The sequence below is a fragment of the Curcuma longa genome, chromosome 15 (genome assembly GCF_044706935.1).
Source record: "Curcuma longa cultivar G26 ecotype Majalengka, Jawa Barat chromosome 15, ITB_CL_G26_1.1, whole genome shotgun sequence".
Classification (NCBI taxonomy): domain Eukaryota; kingdom Viridiplantae; phylum Streptophyta; class Magnoliopsida; order Zingiberales; family Zingiberaceae; genus Curcuma; species Curcuma longa.
In genome coordinates, this window is record NC_133875.1 from 3,940,890 (window position 1) to 3,962,131 (window position 21,242).

The 21,242-nt window shown below is 38.9% G+C and overlaps 1 protein-coding gene, 1 non-coding gene and 2 pseudogenes across 4 annotated transcripts; all 4 read left to right on the plus strand.

Annotated features, from left to right (window-relative positions):
- The first annotated feature begins 2,067 nt into the window (after nt 1-2,067).
- Nucleotides 2,068-4,385, plus strand: LOC141846589 (monoterpene synthase 8, chloroplastic-like; annotated as a pseudogene).
- A 4,280-nt stretch (nt 4,386-8,665) lies between these two features.
- LOC141846553 (uncharacterized) lies at nt 8,666-12,791 on the plus strand (annotated as a pseudogene).
- A 1,072-nt stretch (nt 12,792-13,863) lies between these two features.
- Nucleotides 13,864-14,061, plus strand: LOC141846835 (U2 spliceosomal RNA). Its single transcript, XR_012603372.1, has one exon. It is a non-coding gene; the product is annotated as a U2 spliceosomal RNA (small nuclear RNA).
- A 1,041-nt stretch (nt 14,062-15,102) lies between these two features.
- On the plus strand, nt 15,103-21,133 carry LOC141845850 (uncharacterized). 3 transcript variants are annotated; one of them, XM_074733852.1, is made up of 6 exons: nt 15,103-15,179; nt 17,137-18,038; nt 18,144-18,539; nt 18,690-18,715; nt 19,573-20,375; nt 20,912-21,133. In XM_074733852.1, exons 2-5 carry the CDS (start codon nt 17,201-17,203, stop codon nt 20,281-20,283), a joined length of 1,971 nt encoding a protein of 656 aa, XP_074589953.1. In that variant the 5' UTR covers nt 15,103-15,179; nt 17,137-17,200; the 3' UTR covers nt 20,284-20,375; nt 20,912-21,133. The 3 variants fall into 3 exon arrangements, with proteins under 3 accessions (XP_074589953.1, XP_074589950.1, XP_074589952.1); XM_074733849.1 differs by having other exon boundaries at nt 17,137-18,539; XM_074733851.1 differs by having other exon boundaries at nt 17,137-18,539; nt 19,573-21,133.
- The last annotated feature ends 109 nt before the right edge of the window (nt 21,134-21,242 follow it).

Below are 21,242 nucleotides of genomic sequence, written 5' to 3' on the forward strand. Positions count from 1 at the left end.
AGAGAGTTAGAATAACATCGGAGAAGGATCCCGGTAAACTACTCCAAAGCTCAAGTTAAGATTTTGTATGAGAAAGGAGATTAAAGACCATGAAAAATTAAGATTTTTGTATGTGCATACCTGTGCCCATGGCTATGAACAACCTTTTATAGAGTTGATATTTTGAAATTTCAACATTCGTTTAAAAAATATTTCGAAACATGCATTTCAATTTAGAAAAGTTCTAAAGCACATGCTTCTGTTCCGATCTACCTGTTCCAATCACCCATATCTTCTAGGATATTTTTTATATCTTTTTGAAAAAAATAGTCTTAGGATTTCATAATTTCGCGGGTAAACCGGTTCCCTTGACTCAACCTGGGACTGAGACGACTTTAGCATAAGAAACCGAGGTCGAGACCCAAGATTGGAGAGAGGTTGGCGCATGAGACTAAGCATACTCCGAGGTTGTGACTCAAGGTCAGACTCGAGATTAGAGATAGATCGACGACACATGAGATCGAGCAAACTCTCAGATTGGGACTTAAGACTGAAAATAGATCGGCACATGAGATCGAACGGATTCCAAGGTCAGAACTTGAAGTCGGGCCCAGGGCTAAAGTTGTCAATTGACCGCCCTTCAAACATCATCTAATCTTCGTTGATCCTACTTAACAATTCTTCTTTCTTCTATTTACATATTTACAAAACTATGTGGTGGTCAGAAGGTGACCACGTGGCTCTTTAGTGATTCTGCCGTATCATTCTGTTTTAACATGTAGTTTTATATTTGATCTTATTATATTCTGTCATATCTGATATAATATTTTTTATTTCCTTGCTAGAATTAGAATTTTTTAAGATTTTAAAATTTATTACTTATCTCAAACATGTGATCCTTAACATGACGCTTTTTTTTTTCTGTTCATATTGGTCACATTCCTTTAATGTCGATCTTCTATATCATTTGTAATTTCATGAATAATCTTAATTTCAATAAATCTAAAAATAATAAAATAAAGAATATTATAATAACAAATTGTTCACAAGCAAACCTTAATTTTACTCTTTCCATAAACTCGGGGATAAGATAATCTTAGTTGCAGAAGAAGACAAGAGTTCGAATTTTGATGAAGTCGAATAATAATATCTTCCTTCCAACTGTAATTTTTTAATTTACCTCCTCATAGATAGTCGTGGGACTGACCGTGTAGAACCGCTGAGATGATGGTCGTGAATCCGACGGTATGAAATCGCTGGGTGGCAGATTCCATTTTTTTTATAGAAGAAATGGATAAGATTATCTTTATCATCCAATTACGATTTGTAAACATATTTTATGCATTTAAAAAAAAATATACATATTTTTCAAAAACTAAACAAAAGAATTTTAATATTCAATTGCAAAACTACTATAATTTTACTATTATCTCCTGTCATTCCCATAAAATATATAAACAGATTTGTAATTATTTTAGATATTAAATTTATTAGCTAAAGGTGGAGGAGGATGACCATACGAAGAAACTAATATTGTTCGTGAAAGAGAGAATTACAGAAGTGATATGCGAAATTAAAGAAGGAAGTGGAAGATCAGCTCCGGCATGCTGATCGACCACCGATCACCTGCAACAACTTGGAGTAGCTTATCATTCAAAGACGACGACGACATTAAAGATGCTTTAACTGCATGTACTATACATGCATCATTGGAAGACAAGCATATACTTGGCTTACAGCTAAAGGATCGATGCTGACGACCATATATATCAGTATCACGGCACTTTGAATCTCTTCAAATTAAACTTCTTAGACAAAACGTCCGGTTTCTCAATCACTGTCGACGGTATATATACGGTACCCATTTAACATTTTGTTTTTTAATTTAATTAATTATCTGAGACAAATGACTGAAGTAATGACGGTATATAAACGGTACTCATTGTTTCCTTTTCTGTATCCTTTTCTGCAAAAGGTGGACAGTACTTCCTCGGCTCTATATAAATTAAGAATACGCTCGATCAGCCCAACCAATTCAATGCATCAAGTCTCCAACAATATAATCTGAAAAGCACTACTACGTTAATCATGTCTCGTTATCTTGTCGCACCATTATACATCCCTTTTGACCCAAAGCTCTGTGCTCTCCGGCGATCCACCACCGCCCACAAGCCATGCTTCCCAGTCATCCATTGCACGGCCGACAGGCCATCGTCGGACGCGGCGAGAAGATCGGCCGATTACCAGCCCAACATGTGGAGCAATGACTACATACAGTCACTCGCGGTTGAGTCTCCGGCCGGTGACATCTGTTTTTTCTTTTCGTTTTAAATCTAAATTAGTATTCAAAACTTTATTTGTTAAAGGTAGAGGAGAAGGATCAGTCGACGGCGAGAATAGTGATACTGAAAGAGAGAATTAGAGAAGTAATATCTGAGAAGAAGGAAGTGGAAGAGCAGCTCCAGTTGATCGACCACCTGCAACAACTTGGAGTAGCTTATCATTTCAAAGACGACATTAAAGATGCTTTAACTAGTATTCAGGGATCATTAGAAGACATAACCGACGTCCATGTCACTGCACTTCTCTTCAGACTTCTTAGACAAAACGGCTTCTCAATCACAGACGGTATAGATACAGTATCCATTTAACATTAATTTTATAACTGTAATTAATTAACCGGGACAAATTAATGACTGAATTAATTAATGCATGAGCGCAGATATCTTCAAGAGATTCAGGGATGAGAACGGCCAGTTCTTCGAAGTTTCCGTGGAACGAATGATGAGTTTATATGAGGCAGCTTTTTATGGCAAGGATAGGGAAGTGATGCTGCAGGAGGCCATTGATTTCACCACTAAGCACTTGAGAAACCTCTTGAACCAAGGATCCATCACCGAACCTGATCTGAAGCAGAAAGTATCCCATGCGTTGGAGCTCCCATTGAACTGGAGGTTGGAAAGATTACACACCAGGTGGTTCATACAATTCTGCAGCCAAAGCAACAAAGACAAGTGCAGTACGATTAATCCTCTACTTTTAGAATTCGCTAAGTTGGATTTCAACAGGGTTCAGGATACGCACAAGAAAGAACTCAGCAAACTTTGAGAGGTATAATTAATATTTAGTAATATTAATTATAGTCATGTCATTCTAAAGCAGTCGAATTTATTATAAGCATTATGAATATGAATGGAACAGATGGTGGTCAGATCTTGGACTCGCACAGGATCTGCCATTCTTCAGAGACAGGTTGATGACGAACTATTTATCGACCGTTGGATGCGCCTTTGAACCAGAATATTGGAATTTTAGGGAGATAGAAACCAAAGCCAATTGCTTCATCACGATGCTGGATGATGTTTACGACGTCTACGGCAACTTGGAAGAGCTTGAGAAATTCACAGATGCAATAGAGAGGTTGAATCGATATATCTGCTCCAACGCTAGCTCCAGTCATAGATGATAAATGTTTGACTTTGATACATGCTCGTAATTGATTAGTTATATTTCAGGTGGGATGTCAATGCGATCGACAAACTCCCAGATTACATGAAGCTCTGTTTTCTGGCTGTCTTCAACACAGCAAACGAAGCAGCTTATGGAGTAGTCAAAGAAAAAGGCTTCGACGTACTGCCATATCTAAAGAGAGCTGTAATAATTTCTCACTTTCTTTCACCAGTTATAAATTTAATCCTTAATTATTAACTAAAAAACACTATTAGTTAGATAACTAGTTATTTTGGTCGATTCAGTGGAGTGATCTCTGCAAAGCCTTTCTGTTGGAAGCTAAATGGTCTCACGACAAGTACACGCCCACAGTCGAAGAGTACTTGGAGAATGGAAGGATGTCGATATCAGGGCATATCTTCCTCACTCATGCCTACTGTATGAGCCCATACTTAACCAAATCAGACTTGGAAAATTTCAGCACTTACCCACAGTTTCTACAATGGTCCTCCATGAACTTTCGCCTCTGCAATGATCTCGTATATTTTCAAACTGTGATCATTTTGTATTCAATTAATTAATTAAGTCGAACATTACTTAAGCAGTTGCATGTGAATGCGCAGGTTGAAATGGGAAGAAGTGATGGGTTCTCGGCCATCCACTGTCTGATGCAGGAGAAAGATGTCTCAGAGGCGGAGGCTCGGGAGATGATCAAGGAGATGATCATGGCAAATTGGAGAGCCATGAACGGGGATCGAGTGAATTGTACAACTCTGTTCGAGGAAAACTTTAAGATTTGCGCGATCAACCTCGATAAAACGGCGCAGTTCTTCTACAGGGATACAGATAGATACAGTGAGGCCGATCGAGAAATCATGGATTCAGTGGCCTCACTGTTAGTCGAACCCATCGAGCTCTAGAAGAATATTTATGCATGTATACTGTATATATTTTAAAACCCCGTTATAAATGTTTTTAAAGAATAAGATGATCCCTGAATTTTATATCATAACAACTAAGCAAGACTTGAGCCATTTTGTAGAACATAACCACCGTTGCACTAAAGAAGATTCCCTGATCCAAATCTAATTCAAGATACTGCCAAATCTTTGTACGGATCTAATCAAGACTTGAGCGTCCACTAGAACGTTGGATTTTGTTGACCCAGGCCCTGTGGAAGAATTGCTGCCTTGCCAAGGCCTTCATTTGCTTCATGTAGCTCCTGAAATCCAACACCCCCGCCTCCAGCGCTTGATCGAGCGCGTACACCACATCATCCACTGCGGCGGCTGCCGCTTCCTCCTCCAACATCCGCCTCCTGGCCTTCTCCACCGCCTCCAGCGCTTCTAACGACGACGTGGCGTCAACGTCGTGAACCAGTACTAACCAATCGCAGAGTTCACGCGCGTCCTCGGCTTTTCGCTTCACGGCCTCCTCCAATCTTTGCTTCTCTGTTTTGAGCTCCCACAGGCCCGATCGAATCGCTCGAGCTCTGTCGAGCAGCAACGCTTGCATATTCGCGAGCCGCTCGACGTCGGCCTCGATTTGCGACCGGAACGCCTGCTGTTGGCTCAGAATCAATGATTCGCACACACGCACAAAACACACAATAATATGCAAAAAGAAGAAATAGAAAACGAAGAGGGACAGTGGCTTCACGAATTGATTATTCTTGCAATGAATGAAAAACTACAGCCTTCGGAGGTGTATTTATACACCAAAAGGGATAGGATGTGACGTCACTTGAGCCAACCAAGTAACACCACATAAGCCATAAGATTAGGAAAGATAAAGATTATCAAAAACTAAACGTTGTAAACCTTATCAGGATTATTATTTGCTAACATTACTCCCCCTAATCCTGATATGGTTGTAAATCATGAACACCGAGTAGTTGTCGTATCGCAGCTGAACCAAGCAGTCAAAGATACTATCAAGCAGGCTAGGAATGACCTTTATCTTCCTCCTCTCTAGAGGTCAGAATTGTATTTTCATCTTCTATAGCTTCTTCGTTAACGAGAACACCTAGTTGAATCATCTTTCTACCATGCCCCTTCATTGGTCTTTTCAGTGTTACAAGTGTTTGCCCTAGAAGTTCTCCTCTATGGCCAGCTGCTCTCATTTCATTAGCTAATGAACCAAGTTCAATGACTTCTGAGCTATCCAGAAAATTCTCATAAAGTTTGAGTCCCTCAACTACATTTACCATCATGCCATCACTTGTTTCTCTGGCCAGGAATTCTTTTGGAGATGATATTACTTTCAGAATTTCATGTTGATCTGAAGTCATAATTGTCTTGTCTCCACAATCAGAATCTTGATTACCATGCGCACAACCAACTTCCGACTTATTATCACTGGTTCCAAATGCATTCTTTCCATCCTTCAGGCAAGAGTTGTCCTCTGATCTATGTGGATTGCAGTTTCCATCCTTTTCATTAAGAGGCAAGGAATCCTTGACCGATGACATCTGCTCATTGTTCTGATTTATCTTGATAGATTTCGGTTCCTCCTCCGTTGCTTTGTACCAGCAAGCCTCGGTTGCAGCCTCTTGGTAACATGTCGGCTCTTCAGACATCACCATCATCACCTCTTCATTAATACCAACAATTTCCTCAGTGTTGGCGTAGATATCGGCAAGGGACCTATAACGGACTGGCCCTTCATAAGACTCGGGTGTATTTGATTCCGAAGATGAGGTAGTTGCATGGGCGCTCGATGATGGTGTAGATGGACTTGACACTCTTGTCATGGGCACCACGCCTACTGGTGGTGGTGCGACATCTTCCACCCCTGCCTCAGCATCTGCTGCAACAATTGCCTCGTCGGAGTAGGATGCATCCAACATAATAAACTCCGGCAAGTTTTCTTCATTGTTAGCACCTACATTCCATGTCCATTCACAATTTTCTTGAAATATGACATCTCTACTTACTTGTAGCTTGCCACACCTTGGATCAAATAGCCGATGAGCTTTGCAGCCTTCCTCGACACCCAAGTATACCATGGGTGAACTTCTGTCGTCGAGTTTCTTAAGGTGAGGGGTTGTGTTTTTCACATATGCAACACAACCGAACACCCTTAAGTGGGCGAGATGTGGCTTCCTCCCCATCCAAGCTTCAAATGTGGTACGCTCTCCTAGCGCCTTAGTTGGGAGACGGTTTAGCAGATAGACAGCATGCCTAACCGCCTCTCCCCAGAACCTTGCCGGCATGTGTGTACCCTTGAGGAGAGATCTTGCCATGACCATCACGGTGCGATTACGGCGCTCCACAACACCATTCTGTTGGGGTGTGTAGGGAGCCGTAAGGTGCCGCTCAATTCCTTCATTTTCACAGAACCGAGTGAACTCCGTGGATAGAAACTCGCCGCCTCGGTCTGTTCGGAGTGTTCTGATCTTGTACCCAGTCTTGTTCTCTGTCAAGACTTTGAACTTCTTGAAAGCTTGGAATGCGTCATTCTTTGCTGCTAATACAAACACCCACATCCACCTTGTAAAATCATCAACAATTAAAAGAAAATACTTATTATCGACGAGTGTACATGGTGAGATTGGCCCGCAAATATCAGCATGGAGAAGTTCCAACGGCTTCTCTGCTCTAAAGTTTGCTTGGTATGGGAATGGTGACCTTGCATGCTTGGCCATCACACACACCTCGCAAAACTTGTTTGGCTGGGGCAATAGTGGCACACCAACTGCCAATTTCTTCTCCCCCAAAAGCTTCAAGTCCTGGAAATTGACATGTCCGAGCCTTGCATGCCATAACCAGGTTGGGTCTTCTAGGCTTGCTATGAGACAAACTTGTTTGAATGTCTTCAAAGTTATCTTGTACAAGCGATTTTGTGTTCGCTTTACCAGCATCAAGAGCTTCCCGCTCCTATCAATCACCTTCATGGTATCTCCTTCCATGTGCACCTCGTTCCCAGTTTCTGTCAATTGACCAAGACTCATAATATTACTACAAAGTTTCGGAATGTAGTATACCTCGTGGAGAGCCTTCTGATCGTCATTCTTGCATTCGAACACAACTGTTCCCTTGCCCATTATCTCAATGGTTGATCCATCGCCAAATCTCACCCTCCCGGTGATGGTTTCATCTAATTCTTGAAACTTCTCGCGATGGCCGGTCATGTGGTTGCTGGCACCGTTGTCAAGGTACCAGACGTCTTTATCTTCTCCTTTTTTTTCGCTACGATACATATCCGGTAGAAACCTTTCTTCGCTGAGTAGAATGGTATCCTACCGTTCACGCCTTGTGTGAGACTCCTCGTGGGACACGGTCATCATCAGTGCTGGCTCTTCATCGGTAGCACAAGTGAGGTGAGCTTCATCACGACGCTTGTTGTAGCATTCAGACGCATAATGCCCCATTTTCTCACAATTGAAACATTTTATATGTCTCTTGTCACGAGCATCATTGCCGCTAGTGCCTCCTGCACTGTCTTGGCGCTGCGTACCATGGCCACGTCCGCGCCCTCGCCCACGCCCACGCCAATTGCCACGATTGGGATTGTTGGATCCATGCCCCTTGCCTCTTGATGAAGTGTCCACGCTTCTCCCCTTCTGTCGCATTTGCCATTCGGCATGAGTAAGTAGGAGCTTACCTTCAGTGTCGTTGGTGTTGCCGCGTAATCGTAGTGTTCGTTCCTCGTACGCCTTCAGTCGCCCTATAGCCTCCTCAAACGGCATAGTCTCAAGGTCGTGGAACTGCTCAATACCGGCAACAATAGGGAAGAATTTATCAGGGACAGAATCGAGCAACTTCTTTACCAGAGAGGAATCTTCAAGCGTGGCACCAAGGGTGGAGAACTTGCTGCTCAAGGCGCTGAGTTTTCCCGCAAACTCATCAATCGTCTCGGTCTCCTTCATCCGGAGGGCGTCAAACTCGCTTTTCAATGTTTGTACGCGTGTCTTCTTCACCCGATCACTACCAAGATACCTCATCTTGAGGCTATCCCAGACTTCCTTCGCCGTCTTCTTATTTGCGATTTGAAGAAGGATGTCTTCGGGGACACACTGCAAAATATATGCACGTGCCTTTTTGTCCTTCTTTGCATCTACTTGGGCTCCTTCTGCTGGCTCCACCGCCTCCCAGACTCCCTGGGCATCAAGAATCGCCTCTGTCTTGATTGCCCACACAGTGTAATTGTGAGGGCTTAGCATCGGATAGAGAAATTGCACTCCGCCGTTCTCCTTCGCAGCAACTTGTGGGATGCCCGACATCCATTTCCAAATATGTCGTTTCCTCCACAAAATCTTCAAAATTTCCAAGGTTTTGGAAATTCTTTGAATCATCCAAATTATGCCCCTCGAAGTCCATATCAACCGCTTCCAGCCGAATATTGGCAAAATATGAGTCATCCGTATTTCACGCCGCCGGTTGCTCATGGATATGGTACCCCACACACTACTGGTATGTCTTTCACTCCTCCAATGTCGAATGAACCTGCAACTCCAACTTTTGTCCCGGAGACTCAACTTTCCGACCGGGAATCCCCAATTGAGGTGGTCAATGTTGAAAAAGTGATTTCAAATGCTGAGGGTACAAGAAAGCGTTCAAGTTGGACAAAGGTTGAAGACGAGGTCTTAGCGAGAAGTTTTGTCACTATCAGTGATGATCCAATAATCGGCAATGATCAAAAGGCGGATGCTTTTTGGGGACGTGTTGCAAGCTACTACAATGAGAATCGTCCCTCAGGTTCAAAGACCAGAAGTGCAAATGTTATACGGTCACATTGGCACAATACAATCCAAAAGAAGGTATATCGATTTAATGCAAATTACAATAGTGTTTATAGTTCATATCGAAGTGGTCACAGTGACGAAGATATATTGAGGTTTGCGTATGAAAAATATCAATCCGAAAACAATGGCGTTGCATTCAATCTTGAGCATGTGTGGAGAATTGTCAAAGACCGTCCAATGTTTACTCCACAGTCTGTTGATCACTTTGTGGCGACAAAGAAGACGAGGACCTCAGAGTCAGGAGCAAGCAACACCTCTTCCAACCAAAATGTGAGTATAGACCTGGATGATGAAGATACTCGTCCAATGGGACAGAAGGCAGCAAAAAGAAAGGGAAAAGAGAAAGTAAAATCGACCATGGAGGATCTGGCAATAAACTACAATAATATTTTTGCAAAGTTCACTGAGTACACAAGCGTGAAGAAGTCCGAAGTCGATCTGAAGCAAAAACAACTCGAAGTAGAGGAGATTAAGGCAAAAGCTGCGTTGTCCAAATCTGAAGCTAAGAATCGTCACTTGAAGTTGAAGGAGTACAAAATATTGAACAAAGACACATCGCAGATGATAAAGGAGCAGCTTATCATACATGAATGTCTATGCCAGGATATTAGGGCGAGATGGAATATCTAAATTGTTTACTCAATGTTCATTTTCTAGTATTATTGTATTTTCGAGTGATTGTAATTTTTAATTATTGTATTTCTCATTTCGATTAATGTGATTTTTAATTATTATAATTTTGTAAAATAATCATTGTAAACTAGCCGTTGGAAATTAGCTGTTTGAAAACTAGCCGTTGGAATTAATTGTTACAAATTAAACTAGCTGTTTGGAAACTAGCTGTTGCAACTAACCGTTACAAATTAGCCGTTGTAAACTAACCGTTGAAACTAGCCATTCCAACTAGCCGTTGCATGAGGAAAACAATATATATAGATACATTGTGCTATGAGATTTTCATTCGACTATCATACCATTTCTCAAACACATATACTAAAACGTGTTTCCTCTAAAAATGTCTCATTCTACAGGTAGCTCTAGCTCAAGTTCCAGCTCGACAAGTAAGACGAAATCCATGTTGAAATCGATGAGCAAAATCCGGGTGAAGAACTAATGTTATTGGTTCTTCAATAACACCAACAACTTATGGAAGTATATCAAAGGAGGGACGCACACAAAAGAAGAAGGTTCTGTAGGATCGAGTGCACGTGAGAGGGGGGGGGGGTGAATCACGTGCTTTTTAAAAATTTGTTCGTTTAAAACCAGAGTTAGAAAAAGCGTGCGTAGCGGAAAGAGAAAACGAAGCGATAAGAGAAAATAAATAAGAAAGATACAACTAATTTTTTTACTTCGTTCGGAGCCGTCGACGACTCCTACTCGAAGGCCCAGGTCCCTTGGACCTTTCCTGTGGGCAATCCACTAAATCTCTCTACCAGAAAAAAAACTCTGGTAGAGTAGGCGAATACAATAAGAAAAAGTGTGACAACCCCACACTTTTAACTTTTAAATGAGTGAAAATAATAACTATAAAAAACAACTTTTTCGTTACCCAACAATAGAAGATTCTCGATGAGCTTGGATGTTGGGGGTGATCTTCCGGCAGAAGTTCGACGTAGTCGTGTCAAAGCTCGGGCTGCTGCAGAAGAATGACGTTGATCGAAGTTGTCTCATTCATGCACTGACCAAGGCTTTATATAGAAACTATTGAGTTTATCCAGATCTGCAAATGTTTTAAAAAAAACGTAAAACTTGATCCACGCATTACAGTTTATCTTATCCAGGATTAAAAGATAATTTAAATAATATATATATATATATATATTATTTTTATATGAATAATTTTTATCATTTAATAAAATGGATAATAATAAATAAAATAAATATTCATGCTCTTTAATTTTATCCTTCTTAATTTCAGATTTACAAAATGAGTAATAATTAAGATTAATTTTATTGAGTTTATTTGCAAAATTAATTTAGTCCATATATCAAATAAACTTTATAAAATAACATATATTAAAATATAAAATATTCCAAATTAATTAGATCCTGTCAATTCAAACCAGGATCTAACCAGGACTCAACTTAGATCACCCCAGTGGGTCTAAGTTGGACTGCGCCTAAAGTCCAAAATTGGACTCGTCCTCACTGGTTCGCTCCTCCAGTGACTTACCTCACTTACCTCGTGCAGCTCTACTTGACTTCTTAACCCACCAGGACTTCCTGCCAAGGCTCAACCACCTTGGTCTTTCTGCCAAGTCTCAACCAACTTGGTCTTCGGCCAGTTGTCAGGCTTCGCGGACCCAACTGGACTTCCTGCCAGGGCTCAACCACCCTGGACTTCAGCCTGGTGTCTGGTTCTAAGTCTTTCGACCCTGCACACTTAGTAAAGAGGTTAAACCCACAACAAACCTAACTTTAACTTATTTGTCATTCATTAAAACTTGAGTTTGACCGTTAGTGCAAACTGCACCAACAGGTTCATCCAAAGAAATCGTGAAGCCGGGCATGAGAGGCTCGTCAATGATTATTTCTCTATAAACCCGGTGTATCACGATGAAATATTTCGAAGACGATTTCGAATGCAAAGAGAGTTATTCCTTCGCATAGTGAATACATTACAGAATCATTCAGCATTTTTTCAACATAAAGACGATGCTGTGCGAAGAAAAGGATTGTCACCACTACAAAAAATGCACCGCTATGATTCGTCAATTGGCTTATGGAATCCCCGCCGACCATCTTGACGAGTACCTACGTATGGGTGAATCAACTGTCATCAGGTGCCTTTTCAAGTTTTGCAAATATGTGGTTGAAAATATTTGGTGATAGGTACTTAAGAAGGCCAAATGCTGATGATGTTCATCATCTTCTTCAAATGCATGATGAGAGACACGGCTTCCCTGGCATATTGGGTAGCCTTGATTGCATGCACTGGAAATGGAAAAATTGTCCAGTTGCTTGGAAAGGTCAATTTACAAGGGGACATGGGTCACCAATCGTACTTGAAGCGGTCGCGTCTCATGACTTGTGGATATGACATGCATTCTTTGGAGTCGCTGCAGGTTCACGTAACGATATTAATGTGTTATATGAATCTCCCATATTCAACAATGTCTTGCAAGGAAATACTCCGGAGATTAATTTCACAGTGAACGACACTGCATATACGAAGGGTTATTATCTAACAGATGAAATATATCCAGAGTGGGCTACTTTCGTTAAGGCTTTTCCTTGCCCGGAGGATCCCAAGAGGAAGTTGTTTAAGGAAAGACAAGAGTCTGCAAGAAAAGATGTCGAACGAGCATTTGGGGTGCTCCAATCTCGATGGACGATTGTCAGAGGTCCAGCTCGTTATTGGTATAGGAAAAAGTTAAAACAAATCATGTTAGCATGTATTATTTTGCATAACATGATTGTTGAGGATGAAGGAGCTCACGTGACAAATTGGTACGATGATGAAGGTGACGAACCCGCACAACCTATCCATGGCTCAAATCGAGGATTTCAAGATTATCTTCGAACAAATTCTGAACTACGTGACACTCAAGTTCATCACCAACTTCGCGCCGACTTAGTTGAGCATATTTGGGGGTTGTACAATAATAATCCGTGAATTAGTATTTTATATGTTATTTTTAATTTCATCATAGTGTGGTTTATTGTAAGTTATTGTTGTATTTCAATTTTATAATTATATGTCAATTTTAAATAAATTTTATTTTTCCAACTTTATAATTTTAACCATTTATTAATTATCATAAGACACATCCACTTTTTAATATTATTTTTTAAAAATAGTAAAATTATTATTTTAAAAGTAAGATTATTATTAAAAATAAAAATATTAATATAATATTTTAAAATATTTTTAAAATATATTTATTTAATATATATAATTTTAAAATATTTGAGTGGGTATTAACGTTAATAGGAATGTGGGAGAAAAAGGTATGATGTTATAATGAGTATGTGGCAGTGGACCCCATGCTCTTTAATGAGGTGAAAGGCGTTATAACGCCTTTGCATTGTGGATGCTTTTTATAGCGAAGTAAATCCGTTCAATCTAGGTAGATATTAAGAAATAATTTTGAATTAGTAGATTAGATTCATCAATTTCAGTACAATTTCTCATTATACTAAATTACACGGTAAGTTTAAGTTTAATATATTCTTTTTGTTAGTTGCTTGGGATACGATGCGAACTACAACTTTGAGACCAAGGAAACTAATCGCCGTCGTTTCTTCTTCTCTCGTTGGAATTATAATTAAGCCATTTACTTGATGAACCAAGTCTTCTGAAATGCGATTAAGTATTGGAAAGTACGCAAGTTGAGCATAATTATAATTATTTCTGTACGTAATTCCAGTTTACCAAAGACTTAATCGACCGTCGAGGCGACACGCGTTAAATCATTGGAATTTTTATATCTGTGTTAGAAATGAATTGGAAAATTTGCCGTGTTAAATCATTGTATTTTTTATTTATTAGGTGAAAATAAAAGGGCAACGTGCTTCAAAGATCTTAATAACTGGAGCCCTCTTGCCCTGTTTCAGATTGACCAATAACTTCGTCTCAAAGTTCAATTGTCAATTTATCATGATTCTTTAGTCCCACATCGAGAGCCTTGCAGCTTCGCTAGCACAGAAATATCTATAAAATGAATAGGCCGGCAACTTTGGGAAGCATACCTTTCTCGGCCTTTTGGCTAAGATCAAGTGTAGTATCTGTTCTTATCAGTTTAATATCTGATACGTGGGCCATCGCCCCACTATGATATTAAATTAATTTTTTACATGGGGAGGGTCCGTTACAGTGGCTTGCCGCTGGGCCCCTCACGCGTCGTCCTTGCGTTGCACTGCTGAAAGGGCCTGGCGCACCCTGCCAAATCTCCGCTAAAGTTTTATTAGGCAGCCTTGTCGGCAGAGTAAATAACTAACCGTTTACTGCAAAACTCTAAAACTATGTCTGGATGTGATATATGTATGACATTCTTGTGGAACATTACGTTTGATAATGATCATACAGATTGTTTATGCATCCCAGCGACTTCTGCAGCCATATTTCCTTTCTTAAATAGTCTTCTTAACGCCATTCATCTGTACGGCTAGCCGACATGCACGTTGTTTCTTTCTTTTCATCTATAGTTCATATCACTTATTGCCTTCTCTTCTTTCTGGAGGAGAAGAATAAAGACATGGAAGGGATATCTCATCGATGTCGATCGCTTACCAAGACTTCTAGAACCAAATTGAAATCCATCATCTACACCTCCCAGGTCCATAGCATTTGTACTCAGTCTTTGTCAGTAATTAAAGCAGTGTGAATCACGATCCAACAAGGCCGACTGCGACTGCCGGACCGCCAGCGGTCCTAATTAAGCTTCATGTGATAGAATTAATTGAGAGAATATAAAAGGATTCTTTGAAAAATAAATTAAATAATAAAGTAAATGAAATAATATTCATTTTTCTATATTAACATTAATAAAATAGGATAAGTCATGCAGATAATGGATAGAATCGGAAGTTTCGAAAATGGGTAAAAGTTTAGACATTGGAATTCGGAAAGATTTTCCGAAATTTGGACATTTATTAAAGATATTATTTTAGATTGTTTAATCCTATTTTCTATTTTTTTTAAAAAAAAATGAAGAAAAGGTAATAATAATTATTAAATAAGATGCGCCCTGGGAATACTGGAAGACATCCGAACTCGGAAAGACGGAAGTTTTTGGACAAATTTTAAATATAAAAAATTCAAGATATTTTGATTATTTAAATGACAATTATTGCACTTTTCCGTCGTTCCCAGATTACGTGGCTGCGCCATGGCCCTCGCCTCACTATTCCTATCTGCCACGTTTACTGCTTCTCCTCTTCTTCCTCCCTCCTTCCCTTCCCTTCCCTTCCCTTCCGTTCTTAACCAGCGAACAACGCGCATCGCCTTCCTCGATCCCAGCCTAGCTTCTTCTGTGCTTTCTGGCGGCGGAGCCACTTCGAGGTGACCAAATGCTTCTGCTTGCCTTTCGTGCTGTCGCCTTTTGTTTTTTCTTCTTGCTTTCTTTCTTTCTCGCCGACTCTGTTGGTACGTGGGGATTTGGGAGATTTCCTCTTCTTCTAATTCTTTTCTGTTTTGAATGGTCCCGATTCTCTGCGGTTTATATGTTTGGCTGCCGCAGATTATTTTGGCTCCGGCTTCTTTTCTTCTTATCGATGTTGCGGACGAAGAAATACACAGCGAGCTTTATCCGTTGGTTTTGGGCATTTCGTCTTCCCCCCGTGGATTTTTTAACCTTTTTAAGTAAAAGGGATGAATTTTAGGGAAGAATATGTAGGACTCTTGGCCCCTCCTATTCCTGCTACACCGTTCTGGCTTGAGTTTCTTAGTTTCTAATTCTTGTCTCATGGTCTTGTCGGAAGAAGCAAAACTTTATTGGGGAAAAGAAGAGATTTTGTATAACCCCAAAGAAGCTGACGAAGGATTTCCAACGGTGGTTTCGTTAGCTAAATCTTGTTTGACAATTGTCTTTGGTCGATTTGTTACAAATTAAAGTATCCTTTTCCAACTATTTTTGTTCGAAGAAGAGTTGTTTTTGTTTGTGAATCGTGTTGTGCATCAGAATAAATTCTCTTCAGTGGTGCCTATACTATTATACGCAGCCAGCCACCACTTATTTGTTGGCATTATTCCATGCCCTCCCTTGTCTGCTACATCTTCTGTGCCCATCCAATTGTTTCTATTGACAATGTCGCAGTGAATCTTCCTTCTGTCCGTGAGTGGAACCATTTAGTATTATGAAAAGTACTGTCCAGTCCAAAAATGTATAGAATAGGTCCGATCCAATTATAAACCAATCACACCGGATTGATTGCAAATTGCCCTTCCTAACTAACTAACCCCCTTACCAATAATTTGTTGATATTTATTTATTCAATCAAGTCGAATCATTTCGAATGATTAAACCATGGGATTAGTGACTTTAAAGACATCGGATCTAGTGACAAATTACAAAAGCGCAAATCAAAGCATAGAAAGTTAAAGATTCAAGATTGTGCTATCATTAAAAGTCTAGTGAGAAATGTGGAGTTTCATTTTTGTATTTGTTTCTTTCATGTGTCATTATTGTAGTTTTATTTTTGCGTTTGTTTCTTTCATGTACCTAAGGCTAGTGAGAAATGTGGAGTTTTATTTTGTATTTGTTTCTTTCATGTATCATTGTTGTGTTTTATTTATTTTGTGGTGTCTGTGAATTTGCAAGTCTGTGAATGAGTTAATCGTTAGTTGTTTTTTTTTTGTTGCACTAAGGCTATCATGTAATCATCTTCTATCATCTAGTTTAAGTGCATGGACTCTGACAATTTGTTTTTTTTTTTGAACGTTGAGAGAGAACAGTAAGTAGGAATTTATCTACTGAATTCTTTAGTCTACCAGAAGAGATTCTGATTAGTAATTTGTGCTTTGATAACTAGTCAAAACATTCTACAAACACCAAAATATCACATTATCATACCTGTTCTATCATGACACACATCTACCGATTTGCTCATGGTGTGATATTTAGAAAAGGTATTTGAGTATTTTTCCATAAAAAGACCTTTTAGCTATGCTCTTTGATATTGTTATCCAAGATAAGAATCGAAGACTTAGATGCCAACTTCTGAAAGCCTTCAAAATTTCTTATTCTTTCTGACACATTTTGTTTTTATTCCTGATGGTCATAGTGATAAATCTAAAAGTAGCATCAGAACAAAATTTCTTGCTTTACAACTACATGTTGATACTCTATGTACCACCTTCAAAGACACCATGGTGCATCAAAAAACTTGGACATGGGCTGTGTAATAAAAGTGATAGACTGTCTCTCTATCACTTCCATTCACAATGGATGGCACATGGGAAACTAGCAAGCAACAACACAACATTTTATTGTAATAAAAATGGTACCTTTTTATGCTAGGATCAAAGTCAATCACCTAGAAGAAGAGGGCTACTTGCAAGTTCGAAATATCAATTCTGGAAGCATGGATACAAGAGAAAGAAGTACATCTGGATCCATGATTGTTTGTGATTCCCATGTTAATGATTTAAACTCAACCTTAAGTGCTCATGAGTTAACTGAATTTATGGGACCTAGAAAGACAACAAGTCATTTGGGCAATTCTATTCTGGAGAAGATTGTAGATTCATACAATGAAGTAAATGTATCAGATGAATTATATGATAAAAAATGCCAAGATTGTTCTATAAACCAGGAGAACACTAGCATATGCCATCATTTCAATACAGAAGGCGTTTTCTCAGAGGAAATGCATTTTCCTATGCATTTGATAAATCAGAAGATGAAGAATATGATAAATCGAAAAAAAAGACTTGAATTCAATAGAGTGGCTAGTAGATTTGCTCAGTCACATTCACCATTAAGGAAACACACATTAGGTTCCTATCCGACAGAGTTTGCTGCAAAGGAGCCTAGCCTTGGAGCACAGGACATGCCACAAAGTAGTGGCAAGGAGTTTGATCTCTGTGAAGCTTCTAAAGCCTTTCAGATTTTCCAAGATGAATTTACTGCATCAATTTCTCAGTCAGCAGCAGAGAAATTTGAATCTCCAACAACAAACCTGTCTACTGTGTATAGCAACAATAAAAAAGTTTCAACACAATCGCATCATGTTTTTGAACACCCAATACAGGCTGATGTGACTAATGTGAATAGGATGCACAACTTGCATAACTTTGTTGGACAATCAAGGTTCACAGGCTCAGAGGCCAAAGCTGGCAGCAAGGTTGCCAGCAGTATTAGAAGTTCATGGTCCAGAAAAAAAAGTGAATCTATGAAGGCAATAGGAGCTTCATGGCAAGGTAATTTCCCCTTTCCTTCTAAAGACAGAGTAAATGAGATCAAGTATATTGATCACTCATTAGGCAATATGCCTGACTGTTTCATTCATAATGTTGGAAATTCAGATATGCATGACAATCTGAATTCTGCAAATGCATATGGCAATCCGAATTCTGGAACACACACAAATGGAGGATCAGCAGCCAGTGCTCTTGGTTTTTGGTTGATGAGAAAGATGGACACAGAATTGTCACAAGGGAAAAATACTATGGTAGACTCAACAGAAACTGCCCAAATGAACTGTGCTAATTTGTTTGAAATGTTCACACTGCCTGCAATATCAATGAGACCTGGAAAACAAGAAGGAGATTTACCTTTTATTAACTTGAGTAGCATGAGAAATGAGGATGATGGGTTTGAAAATGAGACTTATACGATGGAAACAAGGAAAATATGTTATTCTAAAATTGATGCTGTTCAAGTTGATGCTTGCCCAGTAACATCTTCTCCAACTCCAGCAGGTAATGTTTGATAGTTAAATGATTAACAACTAAGACTAGAGAAAGCATTCCATATTTGTTTTTGAGAATCAATGGGCTTATCCAAATGCAGTGTCTTTATTTCTAAAAGCTTTATACTTCCTATTGAATTCCTTTTATTATGTTTTTCAGGCATGATTTCTGACAGACCACAAAAGGTACGTCTATGTTGTCTTGAATTTTCTAACTCTAATATAGAATCTGTAAGACAAGTTAATAATTGTTTGTTATGGTGTATAATATTGTATATACATGCAGACATGCCAAGTTAATTAATCTGATTGAATGTTTCATGCGCACAGTATTGTTATTTTCTTATTTCATTGTGCTCAAAATTGCTGAATATCACTTTCTTGAGTTGTATACCTTCTGTACAGTCTCTGTTATTGTTATCACTATTACAGTATTTAACTTTTGAAAATTATCATGAAGTTTGGTGTCGTTCTTTCATGTTTTAGTTTCTTTGTATCCATAATGAGTATCTTGATCTGACCCAATAACAACAGCTGAGTTCCCTTAATCTGTTAATAGCAGAGGAGAATCTCATGAAACTACAAAAGGACTATAAGGACAAGGCATTCTTTGTACAAGAGTTTTGGAAGCATGAGGAAAATATCATGTTGAAAAAAATCTATCAGTATCCTAGAAATAAAAACAAAGGACAATGGGCAATCTATTGAATATTTGAGCAAAACTGCCAACCTATATAATGTGCTATATCAGGACTCATCAAACATTACTATTGAAACATTGCCAATTAATCTGAATGTTTTCTTGGAGGAAGTAAAATGCACCACATTGACATAAGGCTACAGCATCTCATGATACAATGTCACTTGTTATCTTGATTTTCTATTTTGATATATATGCTTATTGCTACACATCCACCCATCCTCTAGCCTAAGCTTATTTAGCATGTGATTTCTCAAATAGTTTATGCATATTTTGATAGTCTTCCTTTTAGTCATATTGGTGATGATTAAAAAAGTGTCACTACTGACAATGAGTTCTACAGGATCTTGAGCGCACAAACCTAATAAAACACCATGCTTTATCAGCTTTTCCAATCAAACAAGCCATGGTGAGACATGCTGCTTCCTCAGATAGAAGATGTAGCACAAGTAATGAAGAACTGAATGTATCTAAAACTGGAAGCAAGGATGTGGTTCAAGTTGTAACTCATGCCCAAAGATCCATTGAACCCAATTCAGTTTATGTAGTTGAAAACTCTATAATGCCCAAGCATCATAACAAATGGCTTAAGCGCTTAAGACCAAGAACTTCAGACTTTTTTGGTAATAAAAGAACCAACATTGGAGTTGACCCCATGAGTGCAGATGTGTTTAGCTTATCAAGTGATCTCGGCAGTTATAAGATACCCAGCCCTGGCATGAATAAAAATCCTAAGGAGCAACTGATATCCCTTGGGACCAATAAGTCGCCATCTGCACTGGAATGCTCTAATGAACCATCAGTGAATGAAAAGCAGTACTGGATAAAAAGATGGTGTTGTGAGTCGTGTCAAAAAGTTGAATCTCACAAAAATATCTCCACACCTGGGCTTTGCGAACCTGAAATTCCTCAATCGTCCCTAGATAATTTCGAGGATAAACAGTTCCCTAGCATCAGGGCTATGGCATTGATGGGGAGAGCAATGAACAGTTTGCAGCCACCTAAGTTCCAAAGAAAGGGATCTATAATGTTGTGGAATGATGAGGATTTTTGAAATCTTCTTAGCTTTCAGTTGGAGTCTGCTTTCTCGTAGTCATGGCATGATAGATGCGATATAGGCATCTTCCACGTAGTGCTGCGGAACAGGTACTCTTACACTTGATAAATGGGGTAATTCACCTGAACTAGAAGATAGAAATAGATCAATAATGTCAGTATGTTTTACGCAGACATTTAAGAAGATTTCCTTAATATCCATGTTTTTGTTTTTGCTTTTATTCAGTATCTCTTCTCTTCATCCATCCATCCATCCTGAACCCTTTGTTCTTTCTACATTCCATCATATTTCTCATACTGTCATAGCTAAAGATGACATTTAAATTTCCATATCTTGTTACTAAAGAAAATGTGTCCAAATGAAAAGTTTCATGAAAATTATTACAAAGGCTCTTGTTTTAAAATCATAGAGGTTATGTTTACCCTTGTGTATTTTTGATGAACTCCTTGAGATTGAATTTGTTTTAGTTCCTATATTGAGCATTATTCTATAATCATCAATTCAAAATAGTTATAACCAAGTAAATAGTCACCCAAAGCGTAAAGGGAAGGTTCCAAGTTTCAACTGATGTAATGTATTTATTAACTGATGCAGTGATGCTTATTCTTGAACTTCCATCTTGCAGGTGCCAACAATAGTGTGTTCTGTAAATTGTTGCGCCACAAATATGTAGCTGTATACTATCGATCTTCCTCACCTTTGAGATGTATTTATTTGTAGAGAAGTAGTTTTCTGTACGGCAAACAGTATGTTCCAGTTAATGTACAGTGTAAGTGGAATACTCACTGTATAATAAAGTATGGAGAGTTAGCAGGGTTCCTCCTATAATTAATTGTTATTTTCATTATATTTTGAGATTACAACCATGTAATTAATTTCAGTATGATAAGAAAAGTATGATGATATGTTTTTTAATAAAATTTTAGTCACATGATAGGATAGGATGACTTACTAAG

Coding starts and splice junctions, on each gene's coding strand:
- LOC141845850 (XM_074733851.1), top strand. CDS start 17,201: ATGGATACAAGAGAAAGAAGTACATCTGGATCCATGATTGTTTGTGAT. Junction 18,540..18,689: donor ATCTTCTCCAACTCCAGCAG/GTAATGTTTGAT, acceptor TATGTTTTTCAG/GCATGATTTCTGACAGACCA. Junction 18,716..19,572: donor TTTCTGACAGACCACAAAAG/GTACGTCTATGT, acceptor TGAGTTCTACAG/GATCTTGAGCGCACAAACCT.